Below are 16,362 nucleotides of genomic sequence, written 5' to 3' on the forward strand. Positions count from 1 at the left end.
CTTATGTTTTTGCGGGCCTCTTCAGACACTGCACTTCAGTGGCAGGGGAAGGGGGTACTACTTCTTTACTGCCAGGTAGGAGTGGAAGTCCAGGTTCCCCCAGTTGCTCTCTGTTGGCACTCACTACCTCAGATCCTGCTGTCATCTAGTCAGGCTGCCTTCTCTCCATCTTTCAGAGTCATCTTACCTTTTTTTTTTAATGTCCAAGTGTTTTAGCTTTATTTAGTGGGAGTAATAGGGAGAAGTGTGTTTACTCCATTATTCCAAAACCAGAAGTGACCAATTAATCTTTAAAATAGCTCTTTGGAGCTATTATTTTCTCTCATGAGGCTAAATAGCTTGCTCAAGCACACAGCTAGTTAGTTGCTCAACCACAAGTCAAACCTGGGTCCCTTGGACTCTTGCTATAGGATATAATACTATAGATAGTATAAAGCACTGTTCAGGTTAAGCCATTTTCAAGGTGTTGTGGGAGATAGAGAAAATCAGGCTTATAAAGTCGCACGCACTCCACATTTTTGTTCAAAGTGAAATCAGGTTAAAATGGACATCACCCTTTTTGAAGCAGCTGAAGCGGCTGCTACACAGCTTTAGGAGTGTGTAGCAAAGGGAAGAGAAGGCCTAGCATTCATATTCAGGGTTTACTATGATACAATGTATGGGCTGAAGAATCCCTGCCCTGGAGAAAGTCTTATAGGGTGTGGAGTTAGAAGTATCAGAAGGACAGTTTGCTCTGTCAGGGCTCACAGGATGTCTCTTGGAGTGACATATTTAAAAAAAATAAATTTTATTTTTTAATAATTATAGATTCATAGGAAGTTGCAAAAAGTGTATGTGGAGGGCCTTTGTACCTTTACCCAGTTTCCCCCATGGTGATATCTTATATAACTACAGTACAATATCAAAACCAAGAAACTGACCTTGGTACAATCCACCAATCTTATTTCAATTTCACCAGTTTTACATGCACTCATTTGTGTGTGTGTATGTGTATTTAGTTCTGTACAATTTTATCACACTTGTAGATTCATGTAACCACCACAATCAGAATACAGAACAACAGAAGGAATCAGAATTCCTTTACCAGTGGGGTAGCATAATTTTTCCTCCAACCCACCTAGAAGAAATTTGGGATGGCAAACATTTACCAAAGGATGGGTGGTCAGCATCCAAGAGGAGTATTATGAAAATTCAGATTCGGTCTGATAGGCATGATGCCCAGGACTGAGTTATGGGAGCTAAATGAAAATCTGCTTTTGGAAACAGAGGCATCACTGAGTGGGGAGCACACCTGACATGTTACCATTCCAGTTATAGCAAAGGGACCAATGTTATTAGACAGAGTGAGGGGAGAGTAGCAGAAGCTGATGATAGGGGCTGAGGGTGCAAATCATGTAGGGCAGTGGTTCTCCAAGTAGGACCAGCAGGATCAGCATCACCTGGGAACTGGTTAGGCAAATTCCATTGTCCTACCCCAGGCCTACCAAATCAGGAACTCTGGAGGTGGGGCCCAGGAATCTATGGTTTAACAAGCCTTCCAGGTGATTCTGATGCACACTAAAGTTTGAGAACCACAGGTATTGGGTCCTATGGGCCATTGTAAGAACTTGGTTTTCACTCCAGATAGGATGGGAGCCATAGAAGGATTTTGAGCAAAGGAGAGTTGTGATCTGGTTTAGGCTTTGGCTGTTGTGAGGACAGACTCAAGGTGAGTATGGGATGAAGCAGGGAGAGTTTGGGGATCACTGTAGATCATTATTTCTTAAAATGTGGTCCCTGCACCAGCAGCATCAGCATCACCCGCAACCTTGTTAGAAATGCACGTTTCTGGGCCCCACCCCAGATCTACCAAATCAGGATCTCTGGAGATGAGGCTTAGGAATCTGTCTTAACAAGCCCTCCAGGTGTTTCTGATGTGCCCTAATGTTTGAGAAACACTGGTCTAATTAGGCAATGGTGACTTGGACTGGAGTCAGTGGTGATGAGAAGTGGTTGGATTTTGAATGTATATTGATACAGGATTTGCTGACAGATTGGATTGGGGTTGTGAAAGGACTCAAGGATGACTCCGTTTTGAGGAGTTTTGGTATACAGGGGAACAGAGTAACGGGGCAGTGACAGAAGGGGTCACAAGAGGATTTTTTGTTTGGTTGGGTTTTTTTGGGAGATAGAGATTACAGCCTGCTTGCCTGCATGTCCGTGCACATGGAGTGATTCTGTTGGTGCATCCAGCATTTAGCGAAGCCTGTTATTGGCAAACTTATGTGCCAGGGACTGGGTAGAACAAAAAGAAACATCCCTGGTGCACTGAAACTTGCTCAGTGTCCTTTGTACTCCTCCAAGTCCTATGTGCTTGGAGGCAGGGGGGGCCACTGGTGCGAATGGTGGGTGCCTCAGCATCTCGGGATGGGTCATCCCTGTTTTTATACATTGTGTTTGGCCTAATCAAGGTGTTGCAGGAAACTAGAAATTGTCTTGGATTTTCTGATATTTTTTGAATAATGAAGAAAGGTAAAATATGTTCTTTTTCCTTTTTATTGATGAATGAAGACATTGTTTTTCCAAGGCACAGGTGGTGACAGGACCTGGCTCTTTGGGAATCCTCAGAGAGCAGAGGTTGAGCAGATAAGAAGCTAGACAGGATCCTGGGCAATCTTGTCACCTCTCAGGCTTCTCCAGCCCTCAGCCCCCACCTCAGTTCCACATCCCTGGAAGGATTGAATGCCCACTTTTGTGTTCTCATAGCACTCGACTCTACTAATAATCCCACATTATATTCTAGTTATGTATTGTAGTGGAATAGTGGAGTCAATGGATCTGCATTTTTATCCTGCTCTGCTATTTATTAGTTTTGTAATGACCAACAAGTTCCCTAACCACTCAGATTTCTTATCTGTTAAATTAGAATAATATTAGTAATGTTGATAGCTAATACTTTGTCCCAAGTACTCTCAGTTCTTTACCTACTTTAGCTCATTTAAGCCTAACAACTCTATGAGGTGGGGTACTATTAATATTCTTCTTTTATAGATGCAGAAACTGAGGCACAGCAAGGTTAAGTAAATTGCCTAAGTTCACACAGCTAGTAAGTGGCAGAGGTGAAATTTAAACCCAGGCAGTTTGGCTCCCAAGTCTGCACTTTTAAACTCTGTGCCTCTAAATACTGTACAGAATGCCCTGATTTGTTGTAGAGATTAGATGTGTTAATATATGTGTGATAATATATTCACAGTTCACTTTTCTCCTCAACTCCTTTTATGCAGGCTTCAAATTCACTTACCACCCCCTTACCCTGCTTTATTTACTTTATAAATAAAGTAAATATACTTTATTTACTATAGCGCTTATGAAACTGTTCTGGTACCACTTGTCTCCCTCTCTAGAATGTCCACTCCATGAGGGCAGTAGCTATTTTCAGTCAATATTTATTGAATTTATGCACCCACTTACATCCAAATACTGAGTGCCTACCATGTGCCAGGTTCTGTGGCACGTGTTGGGGATAATTCATCTTAATGTTGAGACCTGGTGCTGTGATAATTGTCCTCTTTACTAAGGAAGCAAAACAGCATTTAGGAACCTTGGTCCAGGTAATAATTATTGAGACAGTGCAGCCAGAAGCCTGATTTTCATCCATATGCCTTCCTGATGTGAGATATTATCTAGCCCAATGAATTGGGTTGAATAATAAAAAAAGCAAGACTGGGAGATGGATAACGTGAGGACTTGGGGTGAACAAGAGATGCTGTCTGCTGTATGTAGTAGGGGCAGATAACAAGTAAATGGGCAGTTGCAAGTCTGCAGGGTGAGTGCTAAAATATGGATAGTTAGGGGGGCGAGGCATGGCAGTAGGGAAGAGGAAGGGAAGGAATGCTCTAGGCACAGGGAGCCATGTGTGATGAGTCCCAGAGACCAGAAAGAGCATGGCACTGAGAGTCGAGCTGGGTTTTAGAGCAGGGCTGGCTTCATGGGTGTGTGACCGCTGTAGTCACACACAGCCTCATATTTGGAAGGGGGCCCCATGCCCATGCTTGAAGTTTAATGCTCTGTGGTTGTAGTCTTGAAATTCTTAATAATTTTACCTTTGAATTTGTGTTTTGTATGTGAGGTTCAAGGGACAGTGGAGTTTATCCTGGGGGCCTAGAGCTTTAGCTCACCTGTGGTCCTGCCTCTTGCTGCCTCCCTGAACGGATTCTCGACTGGCTGCTTGGGTTGCCGGGCCTGGGTGCAGGTGCTGGAGAGTCAGGGTCAGGTGCATGCACCCTACACACTAAGTCATAGCGCGTGGCCCGTGAGTGCCTGCACTTGCCCCTTGAGTATCCCCATGCCCAAGGGAACATGACAGTGATTAACAAATAAAAAGCCCCACGGCAAGTTGAGAGAGATCATGGAAGAGAGGAAATAGCTTTTCTTTGCCAACTGGGGGCCCCTGATTTTCATTTGCACCAGCCCCACAAATTTTATAGCCGATGCTATGTGTGAAGGGCAAGAGGTGGGGTCTTTTAGGCCATGATAAGTTTATACTTTACCTTAAGAAAAATAGGAAGCATGTGAGGGTTTTGAACAAGGGTTGACAGGATCAAATCTACATTTTAAAAAGATCACTTTGGCTGTACTGTGGAGGGCCATTTGGGTGAGGACAGAGTGGAGGCCAGGAACCCAGTTAGGAGGACAGGACAGTAATCCCAGTTAGAGATAATAGTGGCCTGGATTAGGGCAGGGGCAGTGAGGATGACAGAAGGATACAATTGATAGCCAGTTAGGAGATAGAAGTGATAGGACATGGTGATAACTTGGATGATAATAGCATCACATACAGAACACTTACTCTGTACCAGGCACTGTTCTAAACACTATATAAATTAACTCATTTATTTTTGAGAGCAACATTATAATACACATACAAATTTTTATCCCCACCTTAGAGACGAGGAAACTGAGGCATAGAGTTAAGTAACTTGCCTGAGATCTCACAGGTAGTAAGTGGAAAGTATAGCTAGGCTGTAAACCCAAGCAGTCTGGTCCTAAAGTCTAAGGTCCTGAGCTTGAATACCTACTCAGGTATTCAGTGGAGGGAGAAGGTGAGAGGCAAGTCATCAGTGGCTGCCAGGTTTCTGGCTTAAACACCTGGTAAGGTTATGGTGCCTTAGAGAGGGAGCAGGTTTAGGGGCCAGGCAGGGGGAGAAATTGAATTTGGACGTGTTAAATTTGAAGTACTATGTAAGTGGGCTATCTAGTAGAAATATCCAGGAGAAATTTCGAGGGAGGGTCTGAAACTCAGCAGAGAGATCTGGCTTGCAGTTATAGTTATATAGAGGGCACATGGAGCCCTGGGAGTTAGTGAAACCAACGAGAGAAAGTGAGGAGAAAAGAGAGCCTAGAAAAGAGGACCTAAGAAATGTCAACATTTAAGGAGTGGGCAGGAGAAAAAGAATGCACTGGGAAACAGAAGGAGTAGCCAGACACATAATTAAGATCACATCACATCCCTGCTCATAATCCTCTGGTGGATTCCACCCAGTTCTTCACTCAGGTAAAGCCAAAGTCCTTTATGATGTCCTACAGCCGTGGTCCCCAACCTTTTTGGCACCAGGGACCGGTTTCATAGAAGACAATTTTTCCACGGACCGGGGTTGGAGGGGGATGATTCAGGCAGTAACGCGCACAATGGGGAGTGATGGGGAACGGCAGATGAAGCTTCCGCTTGCTCGCCACTCACCTCCTGCTGTGCGGCCCGGTTCCTAACAGGCCATGGACCAGTACTGGCCCAAGGCCCCGGGATTGGGGACCCCTGGCCTACAGGACTCTACTGCATGAGCCTTTCTGACCTATTATTGTCCCCCTTTGCTCTCTCTATTCCAGAACACTGTCCTCCTCTCTGTTGGCATAATAATCTAGGCACACTCCTGCCACAGGGCTTTTGTACTTGCTGTTCTAATTGGGATGCTCTTCCCTCATATACATATGGCTTGCTCCTTTACTCCCTTCAGGTCTTTATACAAGAATTGTTTTGTCAGTGAGTCCTTCCCTGGCTTCCCTACCTAAAATTTCAACACCATTGTCATTCCCCTCACCCCCCACTGTGTGTATGTATACTTACATGTACATGCATACATATTCCTCTTCCTGCTTTATTTTTCTACTTAACTCCTCTATCTAACATACAGTATATTTCACTGATTACCCTGATTTATCTTGCTTCTTGTGTGCTTCACCCACTAGATTGTCAGCTCCATGAGGGCAGGGATTTTTGTATGCTTTGTTCTGTGTCTTTGTCTCTCCAGCACCTAGACCAGGGCCTGGCAGATGCTCATTAAATGTTAGCTGGAGGGATGGACCCCGGGCAAATGGGGTGTTACGAAAGTCAAGTAGACAGAGCACAGGGTCAGCACTGTGATAATGCTGCTAGGAGGTCAAATGAGATAAAGGAAGGAAGTACTTATTGCATGTTTCAGTAAGGAGGTCAAGATATCAGTGAAGTCTGTTTTAGAGAAGGTGGGGACTAAAATCAGACTGCAGCAGTGGGTGAGAAAGTGTACACAGCAACTCAAAAAAATTCTTTTTATAGGTTTGGCCCTGGTAGAACATCTCCGGATAGTACAGTGTGGCTAAGAGTAGGAGGGAGACTTTTCACTCTATACAATTCTGTACCTTTTGAGTTTCATAAAATGTATAATCAATACCTATTTAAGTAAAAGTGATTGTGAAGCTGCATAGGATTAAACAAAGAAGATATTTAGCTCTGAAGTGGCAGAGAGGGGCAGAAAGGAGGCAGGGAAGGTCTTGCAAAGATCAGTGAGCTAGTTTAAATGCTATTGTGAAGGAAAAGGTAGAGAGGGAGAGGTTGAAGATACTGCAGAAAGAAAGAATTTATTGAGAAGGTAAAAAAAAAAAAAAAAAGATGTGACCCAGGTGGAAAAGCTGACTTTACAAAGAAGGAAAGATAGTCCTTTCGTTGTAACAGGAGGAAAAGAAGGGTGCAGAAGGAGGTGGATTTGGTGTGAGAAGTTGAGGTAGTTCCCATCTGATTACTTCATTTTGTCTAAGAAGTAGGAGGCAGGGTCATTTGCTGAGAGAGAAGAGGAAGGCAGTGGGGGGGTCAGAGATTTGAAATAGCCATTGTGGATAATGGTGGAGAGAACTGAGCAGGGAAATACAGGAGACTTGTCAGGCAGCATGACCCAGATTTTTTTAAATAGACTTTATTTTTTAGAGTAGTTTTAGGTTCCCAGCCAAACTGAGTGGAAGGTACAGAGGTTTCCCATATGCCTCCTGCCCCCACATCCATAGCCTCCCCCATTGACAACATCCCCCACCACCAGAGTGGTACATTTGTTAAAGTAGATGAACCTACATTGGCACATGATTATCACCCCAAATCCATAGTTTACATCAGGATTTACTCTTGGTGTTATACATTCTATGGGTTTGGGCAAATATATAATAACTTGTACCCACCATTATATCATTTTAGTAGCAGAATAGTTTCACTGCTCTAAAACTTCTCTGTGCTCCACCTGTTCATCTCTCTTCCCCCCCAATCCCTGATGACCACTGATCTTTTTACTGTCCCCATAGTTTTGCCTTTTCCAGAATGCCATGTAGTTGGAATCATATAATATGTAGCCTGATTGGCTTCTTTCAAAGTTTCTTTCATGTCTTTTCATGGCTTGATAGCTCTTTTTTTTAGTGCTGAATAATATTCCATTGTCTGGACGTACCACAGTTTATCCATTCACCTACTGAAGGACATCTTGGTTGCATCCAAATTTTGGCAATTATGAATAAAGTTGCTATAAACATCTGTGTGCACGTTGTTATGTGGACATAGTTTTCAATTACTTTGAGTAAATGGCAGAGAGCACAATTGCTGGGTTGTATGGTAAGAGTATGTTCAGTTTTGTAAGAAACTGCCAAACTGTATTCCAAAGGGGCTGTTTTTTGCATTCCCACCTGCAAAGAATGAGAGTTCCTCTCACTCCACCTCCTGGCCAGCATTTGGTGTTGTCAGTGTTCTGGATTTTTGGTTATTCTGATAGGTGTATAGTAATATCTCATTGTTTTAATTTGCATTGTCCTATTGATAAAGGATGTGGAGCACCTTTTCATGTGCTTATTTGCCATCTGTATATCTTCTTTGGTAAGGTGTCTGCTCAGATCTTTTGCCCATTTTTTAATCAGGTTGTTCATTTTCTTATTGTTGAGTTTTAAGAGTTCTTTGTATATTTTGGATAACAGCCCTTTATCAGATATGTCCTTTGCAAATATTTACTTCCAGTCTTTGGCTTGTCTTTTCATTCTCTTGACAATGCCTTTCACAGAACGGGTTTTTAATTTTAATGAAGTCCAGCTTATCAGTTCTCATTTTTCATGGATTGTGCCTGTGGTGTTCCATCTAAAAAGTCATTGCCAAACCCAAGGTTATCTAGATTTTCTCCTATGTTGTCTTCTAGGAGTTTTATAGTTTTGCATTTTATATTTAGGTCTGTGATCCATTTTGAGTTCTTTTTTGTGAAGGATATAAGGTCTGTGTCTAATTCCATTTGTTTGCATGTCCAGTTGTTCCAGCACCGTTTGTTGAAAAGACCGTCTTTGCTCCATTGTGTTACCTTCGCTCCTTTGTCAAAGACCAATTGACTATATTTCTGTTGATCTATTTCTGGGCTCTCTTTCCTGTTCTATTGATCTGTTTATTCTTTCATCAATACCACACTGTCTTGATTACTGTAGCTTTATAGTAAGTCTTCAAGTCGGGTAGCATCAGTCCTCCAACTTTGTTCTTCTCCTTCAATATTGTGTTGGTTTTTCTGTGACTCAGATATTTTGGACAGTGTGAATTTATTGTGGCACCAATCCAATGGATGATTTTTCTCTAGCCATGTCCAATGGTCCAATGTTATATGGTTGGATTGAGCCAGGGTTGGGATTTGCACGTGGGAGTAATGTAAAGGCAGTGGGGCAAGTGAGTTGAAGCTATCTGTAAGAGAATGGTTGAAGTGAGGAATGATGAAACCTATGAACTAGATAGGGAAGAACGCTAAAGGCAACAGTAGTTGAATAGGTGAAAAGTAGGATCAAGGGATTTTGAGGGCAAAGAACAGGTGTAATGAATGAGAGCTGGATGGATGTACTTGTGGTCAGAGTGTGATGTATGCATTTCATATTCCAGAGGTGAAGCAGTTGCAAGTGTTGACAAGGTCTGGGGGATGGCCATGAGAGTTGGTAGCTGAAATAGGAGTGGAGGCAGCAGACTCTGAAGATGAGAAGGTCAATGAGCTAGGAGGCTGGGATATTAGGCCTTTATATCCATAATTATGTCACATGGGAGGCTGGCAGGACTTGGGATGAAGAGGAATATGTGAGCAGGTTCTTCAGTGAGTGAAGAGGGTATGTTGGGGAGATAAGTAGCTGATAGTGAAGAGGAGTGGGAAGAGCTATTGTTGGATGATACAAAACTCAGAGGAATAGGAGATCTTACACAAGGATAGAGGAGAGATGATCTCAGAGTCTCACTGGAAAGTGAGGGGGATGTTCACCCCCAGCCCAGCCCTGAGTTACAAGGGTCTGGGAGAATGTACAGCTTCTACCTGACCGGGTTCTAACACAGTGCTTCTTAGACTTTCTGAGGTGAAGGACCCAGGGTATTTTGGTTGTTTTTTTTTTAATTTCCAATTCATAATAGACCAATCCTTTTATAAAATAAAATGTCCTCAATTTATTGATGTGCAACAGGTTTACAGGGTTAGCAGTCGGGAAGGTGGTGGGGTCCTGATCCTAGGAAGTCAGTCTTGGTCGAAATGATTGGAGCTCTGCCTTATTTTTATGCTCCCTGTTCTCTGTGGCTGACCAAAGATTTTAGATCTTAGCCAGAAGTTTTTTGGAGGGATGCCGATGACTTCTTTGGTGAGGAAGGCTTTAAATTTTGTGAGATTACCAGCTCACATACATGCAAACTTAGATTTTCAAAATTAAATAAATCTTTCTCAGACATTACAGTATGAAATAAATAACACATGTTCATTGTAGAAAATTAGAAAATACATATAAGAGAAAAATGGTTACCATAATCCTTCACTCAGAGAGAACCACTGTTGACCATAAAATACTATTTTCATTCCTTTTCATTTAATAAAGTAAATAGCTCAATAAAGTTTAAATGTTTGATTTTATGTTGAAATAATATTTTAGATATATTGGTTAATAAAATATTAAATTATTATTAAACTTAATTTCACCTGTTTCTTTTTACCTTTTTAATGTGGCTATTAGAATATTTAAAATTACATATTTAACTCACATTATATTTCTACTGGACAGCATTGCTCTAGAGGCTCTTCCAGCTTTGACCATTCTGAGTCTTAATGAAGCTTTATTGTCTGTACATTTTTAGCTCTGTCATAATTATTGTAGACCATTTGGTCCAATAGAACTTTTTGCGTTGACAAAAAAGTTTGATAATCTGCCCAATATGGTAACCACGTGTGGCTACTAAGCACTTGAAATGTAGCTAGTGTGATGGAGGAACTGCATCTAAAATTTTACTTAATTGTGTACTGAACAGCACAGTTCTAGACCTTACGAAAAGTAAAATTTCCACAAACCTTGGCTGATTTTCTCTTTTCTAGTTGTGTTGGTGTTGAAGAGGAGAAGGCTGCTGACATTGACCTCTACCACTGCCCCAATTGTGAGGTCTTACATGGACCCTCCATCAGTAAGTAGATCTTGGGGTTTTTAAGAGAAGGCAGTCCAGAGGAGAGACAAAGCAAAGGAAGCTTGGAAGGAAAATTGCCTTTTCGTGAGTGCTTCAGATTTGTCTCCCTTGGGAAATAGCAGAAGCCTGTGTAGGCCCTGCAGGCCAGCAGCTGCTCCACTGAGAGGGCAGAAATGCAGAGTTTCACCTCCCTCCCTTACTTAGGGATTCCCCAGAGGAAGCACCTATCCTCACCAAGAGCTTTCCTGAGACTGTGAGGGCCTCCTTGACTCCAGATGATCCAGGGGGTTGTTAGATTGGAAGAGAAGCAGGATCTGCTGAGGCGTTTGCTCTTGGAACCATAGCTTGTAGCCATTTTGACTGACAGTGTCTTGTCTTTTACTGGCTTAGTGAAAAAACGCCGTGTATCTTCAAAAGGCCATGATACACACAAGGGGAAGCCAGTGAAGACGGGAAGCCCTACGTTCATTCGAGAGCTTCGGAGTAGGACCTTTGACAGGTGAGGACCCTGTACTCCAAGGGCCAGTGAATGCCAGGGCTCTGGGAAGCTGGGGCCCATCTCTTCCCAGCTTTCCCACTGGCTGTCGCACTGGGTACCTCCACCATCTGGGGATGTCTGCAGGGCTCTGTGAGTTCCCTCTGGGGAGGGATCTTCTGTTTTAGTCAGTTTCTGAGAAACATTGCTAGAGTTTCATTTGATGTGCAGAGTACATTAAGGTCCACTTGTAGAAACTTTTGGTAGATAGGCAGTTTTTGCCTCAGTCAGGGGAAGATATTTACATGCACCCAGGGAATGCTGTAACTAGAAGGAGTCATAAAAATCAGAAAGTTTAATTCTCTCATTGTAGAGAAGACGAAACTCTTCGGAAAAAAAATTTTTTTGAGTAGTCATGTATTTCTTTTAAAATCAAGAAAAAAAATTTTTCTTTTAGAAAATTAAGATGGGCTTATTAAATAAATTACTTGAATTGAGCAAAAATAATGTTAGAAAAATTAATGAATAAAGCATTCTCTTTTGCTTAGTTTTTAATTCATTTGACCTTTTCCAGCTTTCCTGTAATTGAAGTGTTATTTAGGATTATAAGTGTTTCTTCAACTTAATAATTTTTGTTTTATTTATTTAAAGGCAGTGAGTCTCCTTTCTACCCCAGATCCCTCAGGTCCCTTCTCCAGAGTCAACCAATTTCTTGTGCATTCTTTCAGAAATAGTTTTTGCTTATACAAACATATGTGTGTGTGTGTGTGTGTGTGTGTGTGTGTGTGTGTGTGTGTCCCCTTTTTTATTAAAAAACACAAACAGAAACACTTATTGTCCTACATCTTGCTTTTTTTAAAATCTAAATTATGTAGATCAATCCTAACAGCATATACAGATGATCTTCATTCTTTTTCATGGATGTTTAGTACTCCACTGTATGGATGTATAATTTATTTAACCAGTCCTCTGTTGATGAACATTTAAATCAATTCTGGTATTTTGCTATTAGAAAAAAAATGCGCAGTGAATGTCTTTGTACTTAGGTTTTTGCATATGTTGGGTGAGTATATGTGTAGATTTACTACCTAAAAGTGAAATTGCTAGGTCAAAGGGTATGTGCTTTAAAAATGTTTATAAATATTGCCAGATTGTTTTCAAAGTGGCCACACTATTTCATACTCCCACTAGACAATGTGTGAGGGTACCTGTTTCCCTATATCCTGGCCAACACTGTTTATTATCAAACTTTTTTGCCTTTCTGATAAGATAAAAAATGAGATTTGATTGTTTCCACTTGGATTTCTTTAGTTATGAAGGAAGCATATCTATTATCATACATTTATAAGTCATCTTTATTTCTTTCTCTGTTAACTGCCTTCTCAACATTGTTTAACAGTTTTTCTGTTGGGTTACTGCCTATTTCAGACAGATTTGTAATAGCTTTCCTTGCAGAAAATTTTAATTTTTACATAAATTTACTTATTACTATTTATAATGATTACTGGGCCTTGTCTCTCTGATTATTTTTCTACTACTCTATGGCTTTAGTTTTTCTAATTTGATCTTTGTTCCATCTAGAATTACTTAAAAAGTGAGATAGACTTTGATCTTAATATTTTTCCAGATGTTTGTCCCAACACAACTTGTCAAATAGCCAGTCTTTTCTCCAGCATGATCTTAAGAAAACCCAAAACTCCTGTTTTCTAGTTAACTAAGTGTGTGTGTCAAGAGAGTGGCTGTAAAAATTGTTTTTGTTTTTTAAATCAGTCTTTTCTCTTTATTTGCCAGTGTTTAAAATGGGTTAGTGCTGCTCTGGGTTAGAGTAATTTAGCTAGACTTGTCAGATATGTCTTTTCTTCCTGGGCAGGCTGTTGAGTGATTTCTTCCTTTGTCATCTAGAGAAGAGCACCATATTGACAGGCTATCCTGGATTTAGCTTCCCGCCTCTGCCAGTGACCTGGCTTCTTGCCTTCTATAGGTCATTTCTTCCCTGGCAGGTGAAGTTTATGCCACTCATTAGTTGCCAGCCAACATTAGGTCCCCTCAGGAAGACCCCACCCCTTGGGTGAGTGACAGCATCCAGTGAGGCCTTCAGTAGCAGGGCCTCTAGGGTTCAGGCTTTCTCTCATGTGGCCCACAGCTCAGATGAAGTGATTCTGAAGCCCACTGGAAGTCAGCTGACCGTGGAATTCCTGGAAGAGAATAGCTTCAGTGTGCCCATCCTGGTCTTGAAGAAGGATGGATTGGGGATGACACTGCCCTCACCATCATTCACTGTGAGGGATGTGGAACACTATGTTGGTAAGCACCACAGACCCTCTTAACTGTGACATTGTTCACTCCCATCAAAACGTATGACCCTTCCCCTCCAGTCTACGTTGTGCATTTCCTTTCTAGCCATCTTGGGAATTTGAGGTGAAGTGCCTTGCCCCGAGTCATTCTTAGGCAAAGCTAGAACCAAAATCCTAGCCTACCCTTCCTTTTCCTCCTAACACACCACAAAATCCCAGGCTGAGCCCCATCTTTTACCTGGGGAATTCCAAGGATTGTTATGGCCTCTCTGTCCTCTGTTGAGGTGAGAAAGCCTTTGACTTTTGCCCTCACATGCTAGTTGTGTTCTGGACATGAGTTTTGGGGGATAGGAAGAGAAGTGAGGAAGCAGGGCCCAGGCAGGTGGATAGTACTGTGAGTGAGACACTCTCCTTAGACCTATGTGCCAGGTCCAGGCAGTTCTGTTGCCCTAGCAAGCCTGGACCTGGCACATAGGTCTAAGGAGAGTGTGAAGAATACCTACCCCCACTTCCCATTTATGCACGTACAAATACAGTGAGAAGTTTTCAGTGTAAGTTCATTTTAGGGACTGGTTAGAGGACGTGAGAGTCTTCTCTGATCCCTGGGACTTGGTGCAGAATCCATCTCTTTACTCCAGGTTCTGACAAAGAGATTGATGTGATTGATGTGACCCGCCAGGCCGACTGCAAGATGAAGCTTGGTGATTTTGTGAAATATTATTATAGCGGGAAGAGGGAGAAAGTCCTCAATGTCATTAGTTTGGAATTCTCTGATACCAGGTAAGAGGGAAAGGGGTAAGTAAAAAGCCTCACAAAGTGCCTAGGACTTGTGATATACTGAGTGTGTATTAGTGTTCCTTTCCCTTCTTCCTGGTGGTTTCTTCCTTTGGGATGAGGAGCTGGTTTATACTTTCTAGGGTAGCTGCTCGCATTATAACAACCAAATCATATTTCTCCTTTACAGTTTCTAGCATAGGATAGATTATACAGTAGCTATTTTAATTAATTTTTGTTTCCTTCAAGATTTAGGACAGCGTTCTTAGACCTTCTTTTGGTGTTTAGATTGTGGCATGGTCACTGTTTAACTCCCAGGATAGGTCCTCTGTCCCAGGTAAACACTTCTTTACCTGGAACTGAGCCCTGAGAGGTTTCTCTAATTGTTCCTCATAAAGAAGACACTACAACATGGGGACAGTACAATACTGTTAAACACCATGTGCCAAGTGAGTGGGCCCGGGTGTGGAGATTCTGAGCATTTAGTGGAGGAAATGATCACCTTTGACTGGGGAAGGCTGTGGAGCTGGGACTTGGCAATTCCAGAGCTGAGTGGAATGAGGATGCTGACTGGACTTACAAAAATGTGTCCTATGTGCTCTTTGGGATTCTGTGGAGAGAACTTCTTTCTCTTATCTGAGTCTCACTGGGATGGGGGGCATTTTATTCAGGCTTCAACCTTCAATTCCCAATCAGCTGACATCTGCTCTCCATGCCTTCCTTGATAGGCTTTCTAACCTTGTGGAGACACCCAAGATTGTTCGGAAGCTCTCATGGGTGGAGAACTTGTGGCCAGAGGAGTGTATCTTTGAGAGGCCCAATGTGCAGAAGTACTGCCTCATGAGCGTGCGGGATAGCTATACAGACTTTCACATTGACTTTGGTGGCACCTCGGTCTGGTACCATGTGCTCAAGGTAAGAATGGCTATGGCTTCTGAAGACAGCCAGGCCTTGGGCCTCCCTGTTTGTTTCAGGTGGCAGCATAAAGACAGGCTGCTAAGGCCTACCTGCGTCCCAGATTCTATTTGGGTGACATTTCCACATAACTGCTCTATCAGGGTTGGGTACTGAGTGGATATGCCATATAAACTGTCTCTACTTTACAGTTTTGATGGTTAACTTATTTTTTTTAATAACAGCAGATGCCTAAGGTTTTCTCTGACTGTTATCTTAATTGAACCAATCTGTACTCCTACCGCTGTGTATGGAAATGGCCATATTTACTGCAGAAATTTCTGGTAACATGAGAAATTCCCTCTCCCCTCCAAGTTTACTGAGTTATAATTTGTATACTGTAACATTCATCTGTTTTAAGTGTATAGTTTGATGATTTTTGACAATTGTATAAATAGTTGCATGACTGCCACCACCATCAAGATAGAGCACGTATGAGATGTTTTTTTTTAATGTCAGCCTTTCTATAGTTTCCCTTTTAGTGGTCATTACAATTTTATAATTAGCGTATTGATTGTCAATGACTATAAAGGATTTTTGAGGTCTGGAAAACAAATTTCTTAAGTTTTATTGTTTTCCACCACTGTTCATGCTATTTAGCTTTCTTATCAGAAACGCCAAGGAAAGAGCAGAAAACTTGGATATGGCTCTTGTCCAAATGATCACAAATCCTGAACTAGTTGTTTTCATTGGTTTATCATGAAGAAATTGGAGTGTGTAAATGAAAGTGCTATTATGCAAATGTTAGATTTAACTTTATTTTTAAATAGTTTCTTTTTCATAGAAAAATTGCAAAAATAATAGGAAGATTTCCTGTGTGCCCTTCACTCAGATTCCCATGTTACTATTTTATTATACTCTCTCTTTCTCTGAAGCAAACATAATAAAATGGTTTTACATAAATATTTTTTCTGAAACACCTGAGAGTAGTTGCAGACAAGGTGTCCCTTTATCTCGTAATAATTCAGTGTGTATTTCTTAAAAACAAGGGTATTCTCTTATATAACCACAGTATAGTTATCAAAATCAGAAAATTAATATTGATATAATACTGTTATCTAATCAACGGATCTGATTCAAATTTCTCTAATTGTACAGTAGATAATTTCTAGTAGATAATTTTCTACATTGAAATGTATTATGAAATATTGGTT

The 16,362-nt window shown here is 41.5% G+C and overlaps 1 protein-coding gene across 5 annotated transcripts in view; it reads left to right on the plus strand.

The window, feature by feature from the left end:
* The window catches only part of PHF8 (PHD finger protein 8), a 91,948-nt gene that overhangs the window by 17,483 nt on the left and 58,103 nt on the right, over positions 1-16,362 (plus strand). For all 5 annotated transcript variants that reach the window (XM_081222642.1, XM_081222641.1, XM_081222638.1 and 2 more), the window contains exons 3-7: positions 10,626-10,711; positions 11,102-11,210; positions 13,330-13,490; positions 14,119-14,260; positions 14,983-15,169. In XM_081222642.1, the coding sequence (XP_081078768.1) occupies positions 10,626-10,711; positions 11,102-11,210; positions 13,330-13,490; positions 14,119-14,260; positions 14,983-15,169 (685 nt within the window). The remainder of the gene's footprint in view (positions 1-10,625; positions 10,712-11,101; positions 11,211-13,329; positions 13,491-14,118; positions 14,261-14,982; positions 15,170-16,362) is intronic.

The sequence above is a fragment of the Mesoplodon bidens genome (assembly GCF_964165515.1).
Source record: "Mesoplodon bidens genome assembly, chromosome: X".
NCBI lineage: Eukaryota > Metazoa > Chordata > Mammalia > Artiodactyla > Ziphiidae > Mesoplodon > Mesoplodon bidens.